The following is a 14,556-nucleotide window of genomic DNA, read 5'->3' as shown; positions in this document are numbered from 1 at the left end:
TTTATGTTATTATTTATATTTATAATACATAACATCAGCTACTTTATGGATTTCTTTGGAAAATCTCTTTTTACACAAATTACATGCCTTACATAATTCATGTGTGCGTCGCTGTTCCGGTGTCATTATAATTGGTGTGTTGGTTTTGAGCAGTTTGTCTATTTTTTCTGCTATTTCCACAATACTTTTTACAAAATGTTTTGCTACCTCTTTATTTTCATTACTTCCGCGGTATATAACTGGTGATGTTGGTATTTCAAATTCTTCAAGCAGTTCTTTTGGTATGTGATCATCTGCCTTTACGAAAAAACCATAACTCATAGGCTCGTGATTTTGAATTACAATTGTATTTTTTTCTTTTTTCTCGTTACATTTAACGAGAAGCGCCTCGAAGTCGGGATAAATAACTATGGGGTGGCGTTGTGTTTTGTTCCATGCACTAAACTCCAACATTGAACCGGGCTCAGGCATCTGAGGTGAAATTGGTTTATGCGATCCGCATATCAATTTATGCTGATCAAGTGCTGCTTGCCCACATAGCTTATTTTTCAAAGGTCGATTATCATAGGATGTGAAGCAACGTTTGCAAAATACAACAGAGTCGTTATGTCCAGTTTTTTGTGATCTAATAAGCCGGGAAAAATTAGAGATGTGGGTGTAGTGGCTTTTACCACCGTCGGTAATTAATAGTAGATCGAAATGATCTTTTTTTTCTTCATCCACAACTTTAAGTGGGAAAATAATATGTTTTTTATTCTTTTCTTTTTTTAATTCAAATACATTGACAGATGTGTTCAGGTTATTTTTTTCAAATGTTTTTATTCCCCTAACAGGTGTTGGGAATGTTAAACCATCGAAATTAAATTTATCTTCGAGCGATGTATAATTTTCAGTCATAATAGTTTTGTTATTACCCGTAACGTATCTTGCTAAGATTGCCCACTTGAAGCACTGTTGGTCTGAGTTTTGGGGGTTGATGACTGCCTTTTTATCCTTAATGTAATTTGGTAACGGAATGTAGGATGATCCACCCATAGGTATGTAATTGTATACTCCTAATAATAAACCGTCTATGGCTTCCAAAGTAAAGCCACTTCCTTTAGATGTATAAACATACTCTTCAGCCAATAATTTTATGAACGCTTGTTCTACTATTGCGTCGATATCCGTATCCATAAAAATTTCTTTAGCTGAAGTTTTAAACGCACGGTTCTCGGCTGAATTCTCTACGTTTGTCCGGCTGTATGTCGCTTCCAATTTCAGGTTAAATTTAATTGGGTGTTTTGTCGAAGATGTTTTAAGTAATTGAATTAAGTATTTTTTTGCTGATACTAAAAATGCGCTGAAGTTGTTCATATTATCTGTATTTTTCTTATAATACCAAATGATTTTATTAGAGAGCGATGACCCAGTCTTAACAAAACCGGGGGTTTTAACGATAGTCATGCGTGTTTTTTTTGCATTTACTGCTTCGTTCGAATTTTCCGCATGTACACGCTTAAGATCATTGCGATTTGAAGCCGAAGGAACTTAAATAAAATAAATAATTTACTATTATAATGCTAAAAATTATAGAAATATGTGTGTAAAGATAAATTGTTGTTATAAATATAAACGTTTTTTTAATAAAAGTATCTGAAGAAAAATTAAGAATTAAAAAGTTTTTTTTTTTAGTGATATGTTTAAAATATAGAAAATACGATTTTTAAAAATATATATTAATAAAATGAGATAGTTGTGAAGCTATAGAATTACATACATGTATATGAAGTGTGTATATATTATGCAAAAGCAAAAACAAAAATGATATAGAGGTCTCAGATATAGCAATAATATACATTATTCTTTTGTGTAATAATAAATAAGATGTTTAAAACGCCTACGTTCGTAATAATATAATAACTAATTATAACTTTAAATATGTTTATTTGAAATATTATTAGATTATTTTAGATATATACTTACTTTTGTACATAGTACTAGTAAATATATGAGGGGTGTTTATAATATTATTTTATTATATATATTTATATTATTGTTATATCATAGGAGGTGAATAAACATATGAATGATATATTTACCATTATAATCGTAAATATGTTCAGCTGGTTTAAAAAAATTTTGAATTTCTCGCTTGGTTATGGTTGGTTCTTGTTGAATTACAATACTTGAACCTGAAAATAGTATTATTATTAATTAGATACTTGAAAAAATAATTCATTAAACAAATTACACTTAGTCAACACTTTAATTATATATTGAATTTATAATGCATACCTACCTATATGTTTTATTTTAATGTTTAAACATGAAATACATAACCTTAACTATGAATAATTTATCTAATAAATCTGAATATTGTATTTAAAAATACTTACGGTGTTTTTCTTTGGTGTGTCTTATGAGGTTGTCTCTTCGTGTGAATATGTCTGAGCATAAACTGCATGAAATCTTTTTGGAAACATCATGTGACTTGGCATGTCTGTGTAGATTTTTAATCATTGTAAAGGTTTTACCATATATACTACACGGGAACATGATTACGTTTAAAACACTAGTCGAAATCGCGAAACAAGACTTTACCCTTCAACTAAAAGATGGGTAATGAATTATAGAAAAATATCTTGTATTTTAAATAACAGTGAAATAGTTTTATGTAAGCGAATTATTGACGCATGATCTAATATCAAACTAGTGGTGGGGAAAAATGAACTACGGTGCTTGCTTAAGAAAAATAAAATTTTTAAAACACTTGTAAAATATTTGTATACACTTTAGAACTCGGACGACAAAACACGACAATAGCCATAGACGGTAATACACGGATTGACTTCGTTTTACTTAATGCACTACTTTTTGTCTGGTAATCATCGACAATACTCGGACATGTCTCGGATATGTTCGGACATGTCTCTACAGGTGTGTAGTCGTACAGACGGTTAATGAGGTACAGGCGTGAGAAAGGGTGGTATAGATAGAATGGAATGTGTGTACTTGTAACTATGTGCCTTGTAACCTTGTGTGTGTGTGTGTGTGTGTGTGTCTGTGTCTGTATGTGTGTGTTGTTGCTATATCGGTGGCGGGTTGAGATCGAGATTGAGGCTCGATTCCCGGTCAGTTATTTTGCAGTTTTTTTCCACTGCGTTAATATTTGAGTTGGACTTCTTGGGCGTTGATAAAATGTATATGATAACTGATAACATGATAAGTCATAACGGGAAAACTGTAATAATATGATAATATATGTCGTGCACGTACCCGATAGTCGTGATTAATGTAGGTTTATGTTGCTATGTACTGACGTCCCGCTGAGACATCTAAACACGCATATACACGTAGATATGTATAAGTGACCCTGGGGCGTATGATTTCGCCAACCAATTATATTGTGTAGGACCTCAATAGTTATATCGAAGGCCAAACTTCTAGCCTTTCCAAAATATTACCATAATTGGAATTAAATATACGAAATATTAAATATGAAATCGTGGTCTTGGCAGGCGTATCTAGAGATATGATTAATGTCGTCGGGTTATGAAGATTACGTATCGCGAATAACCAGGATGTGGACCGACCGGTCGCATGGGCGTGGGAAGCTGCGATATTAAAATAATACACGCGTACGCTTTTGCACGACTCGGCCATGGACACATACGTATCTTATCGATAGGAGAGGAAATGCAGAGAGTAGGACTATCTTGACTATATAGGAGAGCCCCGATTAGACCCAATTCAGACGTGAGCCACCAGAGTCAGAACAAGCACCTTCACGCCAGACACCAGTCCAATTTAATTATTCGGACTTAGAATATTTTACAACCAAATCATTTTGTGCAGTAAAAGTGTTTTATTTACATAGTAATCAAATAAATATCTAATAAATTAATCACAAATTAAGTTGTTATACTTATTACACCCAATCCATCTACCTCAACACCAGTCGTTTGTCCTCCTGTATGCTGGGACGCTACAAATTTGGCGCAGTCGGTAGGATTTTCCATCAACGGGAAGCTGAAAATTTTTTGTTTTCAACTTCACGGAGGCAACTCACCCAAGAGTCACGTTTGGAGGACTGATCACCTTCCAGCAACTCCGGGAAAAAGAGAATCTACGTAGCAAGCAGCTAGAGCAGTCAGGACAACAACAAGAGCAACAATGGAAGCAACTCAAGCAGTGACAGTATTGTGAGTTGTAATTTAAGTTTTGGGGTACTTATTTATGTAGGAATTTTAATTATAAGGCTCTGTCACGTCTCCTTTGGATCTGTTAGGACCATCGTATAAAATTTAGTGTGAAGGTGCATATATATATATTATCTACTTAAAGAAATAATATGGTGGGTAATGTATAAAAGTGTAGGAAAATTTTGAGAAATATATATATGTTATCTACTTAAAGAAATAATATGGTAGGTAATGTATAAAAGTGTAGGATAATTTTGAGTATATAAAGGGTATATGTACCGATAAAAGTGTTATAAAGAGAATAAATGAGTATAAAGTGAATTTAAATAAATGTTATATGAGAATAATTTTGTGGTATAAATTAATATAAAATGAATATAAGTGAAAATAAATGAGAATAATTTTGAGATATAAAAGTGAATATAATATAATTGAGAAAATAATAAAGAGTATATATATAATTGGAATTACGCGCGTAATGTCATATAATGCAATGTCATATAATAGATTGAATTGAAAGAAAGAGATATTGAGTTAAAAACTAATTGAGAGTTCATTAAATGGTAGTTAAACCATAATTTTTGTGATTTTGAGAAATATTGATATAAATGGATAATTGAGTTTTTTAAAAAAAAAGAAGAAATAAATAAGTGAATAAATATTTGAAATAAATGTGCGCACATACATATATAAGTTGAATTAAAAGAGAAATACTGAAGAGTAAAATTGAATAAAGTGTAATTGAGAAAAGATATATAATAGAGTAGCTTAGGGGCCCTAGAATAAGTATTATATTAAATAAATTAGTGAGAAATAAATCGTAGTGAGTATTGGGTAATAAATATTATAGTTACTATTAGTAGGTAATTAAATTAAGAATTTCAAAATAAATATTTTGAACAGTTATAGAATTAATAATAAATAGTGGTTATTAAATAAATAGTGATAGAATAGTTAGCGAAATTAGAATACAATTTAGGTATTTAAATTTTAGGCACATACAATAAATAAATAATTTTATTTAAATAATTTTTCTAAATGAATAAAATATACATTGATGAATAAAAATTTGGGAGATACGTCAGAGAATCCGACAGGGAATTTAACGGAAATAAATAACGATAGTACTGCGGACATAGGCGTACAGGTAGGAGAGGCAAGCGGTACTAGCGTAGTAGCTGCCGAAACAAATATAGTAAAAATCGAGGAGTTAATCGATTTGAATAAAACAATTGAATATCCAAGTCCACAATATTCTGACCAAGATAGATATTTAAGAACAGCTAAGGGAATAGCTTGGGTAGATTTAATTGAAACACCGAGTAGTTTACCTAGAAGAGGAGGAACTCGATCTGATCCGGGGGTAGTACACACGGAATTAGTCGCAGAAAAACGACCCAGTAAAGTTAGTAACGCTACACTAGAAATGGAATTCGATAAAGCTACGTCGCTTATACCGATATGTACGGGCGCGAATAATGTCGCGGAATTTATTAATACGTGTGATATTGTTGTAAAAGCAGTAGATAAGGATAAATTAGACTTGTTAGTTAAAGTAATAAATTCGAAGTTAGCCGGAAATGCTTTAGAAGCATGTAAATACCGCGAGACTAGTACATGGAATAGTATAAAGTCAATTTTAAAGGGAGCTTTTGAACATAAGTCATCTGAGAGGACACTGACTTTAGGGTTACACTTTGCGCGTATGATAGAAAACGAGTGCGTCGTGGAATACGCGAGTCGAATCGAGGAAATCTATTATAAATTATGTACAATTGCAACAGAGAAATTAAATGAAGCCGAAGCCAAAATGTATAAAAGTCAACTTAAAAATCAGGCATTAATAATTTTTGTTAACGGGTTACCGAAACATTTAAATCTTGCACTAAAAGCTAGGGATCCAAAAACTTTAGAGGATGCTATGCAGGTAGCGAAAGACGAAGAAACCGAATATAACGCTAATTTAGATGTAGAAAAATTACGGAAAAACTTGGAAAGACAAGATTTAAACGGGGGAAATGTACTTGAAAATAAGTTTAGGAAACAAGGAAATGATAATAATAGTAACAAACAAAATTTTAATCGCGGAAATAATAGATACAATAATTATAACAACGGGTATAACGATTCTAATAGGCGAACTAATAATAACGTATATAATAATACATTCGATAAAAATTTTAATCGGAACGGATATAATAACGGAAGACAAAACCAGAGCAATTTTAATCAGCGTAATAATAATCAAAACAGGATATGGCCAAATAACGCAGGATGTTATATCTGTGGCGGCACAAATCATTTCGCACGAGATTGTAGGCAGGCAGGTCAAAATCTGAGACAGAACATTAATATGAATAGACAACAAATTCCAACTTTCAATCCGCGTAGAAACAACAATAGTAATAATAACGTGGAACCACTGAGTTGCACATATTGCAATAAAAGAGGACACGAAATTTCGAGTTGTTACACAAAACAGCGAAACGATAGGAATAACGCAAATTCGTCGGGAAACGCTCAGATGCCAACCTCGAGTGGGGTGAGATTGGTACATCAAATAATCGATTCAGAACCCTCACAGAGCGATGCTTACGCATTTCAACAGCTATAATTCAAAATCATATAATGTTACAATCACCTAGTTTTAATACAGAAAATGTTCAATTACTATTAGACACGTGTAGCGATTTAAATTTAATAAAAATAAATAAGTTATCTGGTAAAACGATAATAAATGAAAATGAAAAAATTTATCTAAAAGGCATAAACGAAAAAATAGTTCCTACAATTGGACGTACAATAATTACATTAGTAATAGATAAAAACGAATTTAAAACTGACTTTTTTGTAGTAGATAAACAGTTTCCGGTCGATAAGGACGGAATACTAGGACAGAAATTTCTGATAGAAAATAACGCTATAATCGATATCGCAAATAGTACATTAACAATAAAAGATAAAAATGACTTTAACGAAAATAAAATATGTTTCACATTAGAACCGCGAACGGAAACGGTGGTTTGCATACCGATTGCAGATCCCGATATGGAAAATAAAAATATTTTAATAAATAAACAACAATTATCAGAGATTGTGTATTGCGCAAATATATATAATACGGTTAAAAATGGCAAGATTACAGTTAGTGTGTTAAACATATCAGAAGTAGCACAGGAAGTGAAAGTAGCGCAGATTAATAAAATATCATATGAATACGACGTGGATACAGATAATCACGAAATAAAAAATATAGTTCATGATAATGCACGCGTAGATAAAATAAAAAGTCTTATTAGGAGTGACCATTTAAATACAGAAGAACGCGAAACGATAATAAAAATTTGTGAGCAATATACCGACATATTTTATTTAGAGAACGATTATTTAACTATGACAACAGCGGCAGAACACGTAATCAAATTACCTGTTGACCAAGCCCCAGTTCATCGAAAACCATATAGGCTACCGCATGCGCAGTTACCTATAATTGAGGCAGAACTTGCGAAAATGGAAGAAAACGATATCATAGAACGGAGTATGAGTCCGTTTAACGCACCACTCTTATTAGTGAAAAAGAAGGCAGACGCGTCAGGGAAGGAAAAGTTTCGAGTAGTTATAGATTTCAGGGCATTAAATAATGTTACCTTAAACGAATTCCACCCTTTACCGAATATCACAGAGATTCTAAACCAACTAGGTCAATGTCAGCTTTTCACTCTACTCGACCTTCGAGCGGGATACCATCAGGTACCTTTAGCAAAAGATTCTAGAGAGCTTACGGCCTTTTCAACGGGTCAAGGTCATTACCATTTTAAGCGATTAGTGATGGGATTGGCGTCAGCACCCAGTACGTTCGCACGTATGATGGCAAACGTTTTATCGGGACTAATTGGAGTAAAGTGTTTAGTTTATTTAGATGACATAATAATATACGCGAAAAACTTAAGTGACCATAACAATAAATTAATTAGCGTATTCGAAAGATTACGTATACATAATCTAAAAATAGAACCAGACAAATGTGAGTTTCTAAAACGAGAATGCCTGTTCCTAGGACATATAATTTCGGAACATGGAATTAAACCAGACCCAAAGAAAGTTACTGCAGTTCTAGATTTTCCAATACCAAAGAATGTAAAACAAATAAAAAGTTTTCTAGGACTTAATGGATATTACCGGAAGTTTATAGAAAATTATAGTTCGATAGATAGACCGATGAAAAGGTTGTTAAAGAAAGATGTAAAGTTCGATTGGGACGATGATTGTCAACAAGCGTTTGATAAATTAAAAACATTACTTTGTTCAGAACCAATTTTGCAATACCCAGATTTTACGAAAGAATTTATCCTTACGACCGACGCGAGTGGAAAAGCGCTAGGAGCAATATTGTCACAGGGAAAGATAGGGAGCGATCTACCTATATCATACGCGTCTAGGACGTTGAGTCAGTCGGAAGCGAATTATTCAACAACGGAATTAGAATGTTTAGCAATTATATTTGGGGTTAAACATTTCAGACCATATATCTACGGTAGAAAGTTCACGATTCTTACAGATCATCGACCATTATCTTGGTTGTTTAACTTAAAAGATCCTTTATCTAAATTAGCAAGGTGGAGAATCGAATTGGAACAATATACATATGAAATTAGGTATAAACCAGGTGTACAAAACGCGAATGTAGACGCGTTAAGTCGTATGTATAATATTAAAGAAATAAAAGATGAAAGTTGCGCGAACTTTCTGGAAAAATCAGAAACTATGATAATAACCAATAGAAACGTGAAAGAGGTACACGGTGAACTAATAGAGTCACCAAATGAATACAATATAGTGTCAGAAATAGAAAAGTATTATAATTTTAGGTCAGGAATAAATTACGAACTAAAACAAAGATTCGGAAAGGATAAAACGCTAAAATCGAATAAGGATATCGGGGGCGTTGTAAAATTTAAAACGGACGATAGATATATAATATTTTTGATAACAAAAAGTAAACAAAAGCAATTAGCGACGTATGAAAATATGCATCTCGCATTATTGAATTTAAAATATTTCTGTGAAAAACATTCATTAACGAAGTTAGCTATGAACCAGTTAGGGCGGAAAGACGGTTTAGATTGGGCAAAAGTTCGATCTATGATACGATATGTATTTCGTAACACAAACATCGAGATAATAATCTGTACTAAATTAGAATACAGTAAGGAAGAAAAATTAGTTATTTTTAAACAATTTCACGATTCTTTACTAGGAGGTCACGCAGGAATACATAGAACATATAAAAAAATTAAACGGCAATTGAACTGGCCAAATTTAAAGCAGGAAGTAAAAGATTACATAAAAGGTTGTGCTTCATGTCAGGCGAATAAAACTACTAACAAACATCATAGAAGTCCCATGGTAGTCACTACGACAAGTTCTAAACCATTCGAAAAATTGTAGGACATTGTAGGACATTGTAGGACCATTAATAGAAACTAAGTCAGGTTTCAAGTACATGCTGGGACGCTACAATGTGTATTGCGGGTTGCATATATTGAGTAATTTGTACTAGTTTCGGAGGAGCATGTACTACAAATTGCCTATACAGAGGAGCCTATGCTTTTACATGTAAAATTTAAGGGGGAGGAGATCCAGAACTCCCCAAAACATACTACTGATTTATAATATGCATCATAAATATATTTAAAGTTTAATCTTATATTTATATAATATTCAACATAATTTAGAAAAGAGGTGTGATTTTATTTTTTAATAATTTTTTTCAATTTTACGTTTTTTTTTTTTTTTTTTTAAACTGTTTGTTATAATTTATTATAATTAAATATTAACATTAGTCTACGAATTTATAATATTTAAGTCTATGCATGACCTGATAGTAGACATATAAGTATGAATATGTTATATCTAAGAACTATATTTCAAATTTAGTTCAAATATTTTTCTACCCTAATTAATATGTTTTAAAATTTATATTCTACCTGTTTCGCCAACGCCGGACTTACCTTGATTGGCTCGTGGGCGGCGATGATTCGTGCTCTGAAGGGACGGATAGGGTATACAAAATAATACAAATATATAAATTAATTAATTAATTAAACCAAATACAAATAATTGCCTAACTGGCACGATCAAAGCCTAATCGTCTTAGACATATTATATAATAACATCAAAATATAAATATAAAATTAAAGGAACGATACCGTAAGGAATGATGAAAATTCAGACCACCTTTCTTCGTTGGGCTGGAACTGCCGACGACGAGACGAACGATGTATGGCACCGGAATTGGTGACAATACAATATTGATGTCAAAACTGACGGAGCCAGAACTGGTCACCAAATCAATACACAGGAAGCGGAAACTGGATGTAGATATACTTGACGGACTACTCAGGGGTCAAAACTGACCGTCAATATCATCCGTTGCATAAAAAAATAATTAAACGGCAAATACGATAACGTGAAGGATCTCACGTGATTTTTGTTCGGCACGAAAAGGTAGTATTAAAACTTAAAAGTAACAACAACGGACGACTTTCACGAATGGGAGCGTAACAACAACAACAACAACAACTAACCGACACTGTCTTGTCGGACGCCGTACGTTCCAGCTGAACTGACGGCGCTTGATCTCTCGACCAAGGGGGGTGTTCGTAATTATCGACAACACGATAACAACTGATAATAACTTGCGCAAACACTACCAAAAAACATGAAAATTCATTTCAAACATTTCAAATAAATCATTTGATTTTCCAGATTAACCATAAAATTTGATGAATATTTTAGAATAAAAAAATACAGGGTGTCCCACGGAGATCTGACAAATGAAATAACTTTTGTTCTAATCAATATTTTTAAAAAATTTCTTTTTAGAATACATTTTTTATTTTTTAATACTGAAAATAAAAAACTTAAAAATTGATAAATTTTTTTTCGAAATATTCAATATAGGCAATTTGTAAATCTGATTTTTAGAAAAATGTATATGGTAAAAACACTTATTTAAGTCAAATGGCTGATATTTTACAATTTTTTTAAATATCAATATTTTCGTTAAGAAAATTATAGTAAATTATAGTAATTTATAGTTTATAATCACATATTATTAAAATAAATGCAATAAAAAATATAATTATATTTTAACATGCACCTATTTAAAAATTTTCTTATAAAATATTTTTAAAAAACTTAATATTATTTGAAATTAAAATGTTTCTAACATAAACTAGATCGTAATTTACTTAACGAAAATATTGATATTTAAAAAAATTGTAAAAAATCAGCCATTTGACTTAAATAAGTGTTTTTATCATATAAAATTTTCTAAAAATCAGATTTACAAATTGGCTATAATGATTATTTCGAAAAAATTCTTTATCAATTTTTAAGTTTTTTATTTTCAGTATAAAAAAATAAAAATAAAAAATGCATTCTAAAAATTTAGCTCAAGTGTCTATGGATTATATTTAAACGACATTTAAAAAAAATATTGATTAGAACAAGGGTTATTTCATTTGTCAGAATGTCATATCTCTTTGGGACATCCTGTATATTATACACTTATTAATTATTATCGGATATTCTATGTCGATTATAGAACAAAGTAAGTTGATTTAATTTGAAATAATTATTTATTTTACACGTTTATAGCAAAAAGTGTAATTTTATTTTTAAAATATCTGCATTCAATTTTCCGAGATGTTAAAAAAAAAACTGTTAGTTATAATTTATTAGAATTAAATATAAATCTTAAACTACATATTTATAATTTTTTAATTCTGTGCATGGCCTGATAGTAGATATACTAGTATGAATATGTTATATCTAAGAACTCTATTTCAAATTTAGTTCAAATTATTTTTCTACCCTAATTATTATGTTTCGAAATTTATATTCTACCAAATTCTTGAATATTCATTATTCATTGCAAACATTTCAAATAATTCACTTAATTTTCCACTTTAATCATAACATTTAATGAATATTTTATAATTATAAAATATATTATACACTAACTAATTATTATTGGGTATTATCTGTATATTATAGGGCTAGGTAAGTTGAATTAATTATATATAATTGTTTAATCTTACACGAATTATAATATGCCTCTTAAATAAGTTTAAAGTTTAATCTTATGTTTATACGTATAATATTCAACGTAATTTAGATAAGAAGTTAGATTTTATTTTTTAAATATATGCATTCAATTTCCGAGTTTTAAAAAAAAAACCGTTAGTTATAATCTATTAATTAAATATTAACCTTAAACAACGTGTTTGTAATGTTTAATTCTATGCATGGCGTGATAGTAGACATATAAATATAAATATGTTATAGCTAAAAACTCTATTTCAAATTAAGTTCTAATGATTTTTCTATACTAATCAATATGTATCGAAATTTATATTCTACTGAAAACCTTGAAAATTCATAGCAAATATTTCAAATAAATCATTTGATTTTCCACTTTAATTATAATATTTGATGATTATTTTATAATTATAAAATATATCATACACTTATTAATTATTATCGGGTATTCTCTGTCTATTATAGAGCTAAGTAAGTTGATTTAATTTTACACGATTTATAATTTGCATCTACATTATGTTTAAGGTTTAATCTTATGTTTATATAATGTTCAACATAATTTATATAAGAAGTGTGATTTTATTTTTTTAAATATCTGCTTTCAGTTTTCAGATTTAAAAAAAAAAAAAACTGTTAGTTATAATTTATTAGAATTGAATATAAACCATAAACTACGTATTTATAATTTTTTAATTCTGTACATGGCCTGATAGTATACATATAAGTATGAATATGTTATATCTAAGAACTCCATTTCAAATTTAGTTTAATTATAAAATATATTAGTTTATATATTAATTTTTCTACCCTAATTATAATGTTTCGAAATTTATATTCTACCGATAAACTTGAAGATTCATAGTAAACATTTCAAATAATTTACTTGATTTTCCACTTTAATCATAATATATGATGAATATTTTATAATTATAAAATATATTATACACTTATTAATTATTATTGGATATTCTTTGTCTATTATAGAGCTACGTAAGTTGATTTAATTTTAAATAATTATTTAATTTTAGACAATTTGTATTATGCGTTTTAAATATATAAATTAAAGTTTAATTTTATGTTAATATTATATCCAACATGATATAAATAAGAAGTGTGATTTTATTTTTTAAATATCCGCTTCTAATTTTTCTGAGTTTCTAAAAAGGTGTTAGTTATAATCTATTATAATTCAATATTAATCTTAAACTACGTTTTTGTAATCTATAAATATATGCATGGCCTGATAGTAGACATATAAGTATGAATATGCTATAACTAAAAACTCTATTTCAAATAAAGTTCAAATGATTTTTTTCCTTTATTACGATGTTTCGAAATGTATATTCTGATGAAAACCTTGAAAATTCATTCCTAAAATTTCAAATAAATCACTTGATTTTCCACTTTAATCATAACATTTTATGAATATTTTATAATTATTAAATATATTATAAACTTATTATTTTATTAATTATTATCGGATATTCCCTGTCGATTATAGAACAACGTAAGTTGATGTAATTTGAAATAATTATTTAATTTTACACGATTATAGCAAGAAGTGTAATTTTATTTTTAAAATATCTGCATTCAATTTTCAGAGTTTAAAAAAAAACCGTTAGTTACAATTTATTAGAATTAAATATAAACCTTAAACTACGTATTTATAATTTTTAAATTCTGTGCATGGCCTGATAGTAGATATATAAGTATGAATATGATATATCTAAGAACTCGATTTCAAATTTAGATCAAACGATTTTTCTACCCTAATTATTATGTTTCGAAATTTATATTCTACCGATAAACTTGAAGATTCATTGTAAACATTTCAAATAATTCACTTGATTTTGCACTTTAATAGTTTAATCATAACATTTGATGAATATTTTATAATTATAAAATATATTATACACTTATTAATTATTATTGGGTATTCTCTGTCTATTACAGTGCTAAGTAAGTTGATTTAATTTTAAATAATTATATAATTTTACAAAATATGTAATATGTATCTCAATTTGTTTAAATTTAATCTTATGTTTATATTGTACGGGCCGGCAGCATATAAAAATAATACGCGAACGCCGAACACCTAAAAGTTGCCACTAACACCTAGATCTTGAATATACGAGGAATAGCTGGGTGTGTAGTGGTGCAATAGCTCGAACAGCAGTGGTCGGGATCGCCGGGCAAATACTGTCGAGCTACGTAATGTGTGTTGTGTGTTATGTGTATTTGTCTCTAAGCGTGTATATGTGTAGGT

The 14,556-nt window shown here is 29.7% G+C and overlaps 1 protein-coding gene across 1 annotated transcript; it reads right to left on the bottom strand.

Annotated features, from left to right (window-relative positions):
• Nucleotides 1–9: 9 nt before the first annotated feature.
• LOC149059098 (uncharacterized) lies at nt 10–2,538 on the bottom strand. The gene is made up of 3 exons (XM_089222584.1): nt 2,379–2,538; nt 2,082–2,174; nt 10–1,529 (listed from the first exon to the last, which is right to left on the bottom strand). The coding sequence occupies exons 1-3, from the start codon at nt 2,536–2,538 to the stop codon at nt 10–12; spliced, it is 1,773 nt and encodes a 590-aa protein (XP_089078710.1).
• Between the last annotated feature and the right edge of the window lie 12,018 nt (nt 2,539–14,556).

The sequence above is a fragment of the Diuraphis noxia genome, unplaced genomic scaffold (assembly GCF_037042655.1).
Source record: "Diuraphis noxia isolate RWA-SAM2 unplaced genomic scaffold, SU_Dnox_SAM2 contig0001, whole genome shotgun sequence".
Lineage (NCBI taxonomy): Eukaryota > Metazoa > Arthropoda > Insecta > Hemiptera > Aphididae > Diuraphis > Diuraphis noxia.
This window is presented reverse-complemented; position numbering and strand designations above follow the sequence as displayed.

Bases quoted from the DNA above. Each gene is read 5' to 3' on its own strand.
- LOC149059098 (XM_089222584.1), bottom strand. From the start codon at position 2,538: ATGTTCCCGTGTAGTATATATGGTAAAACCTTTACAATGATTAAAAAT. The intron at 2,175-2,378 runs GTAAGTATTTTT...TACTATTTTCAG, and splicing joins ACACACCAAAGAAAAACACC to GTTCAAGTATTGTAATTCAA. The intron at 1,530-2,081 runs GTAAATATATCA...ATTTTATTTAAG, and splicing joins ACATATTTACGATTATAATG to TTCCTTCGGCTTCAAATCGC.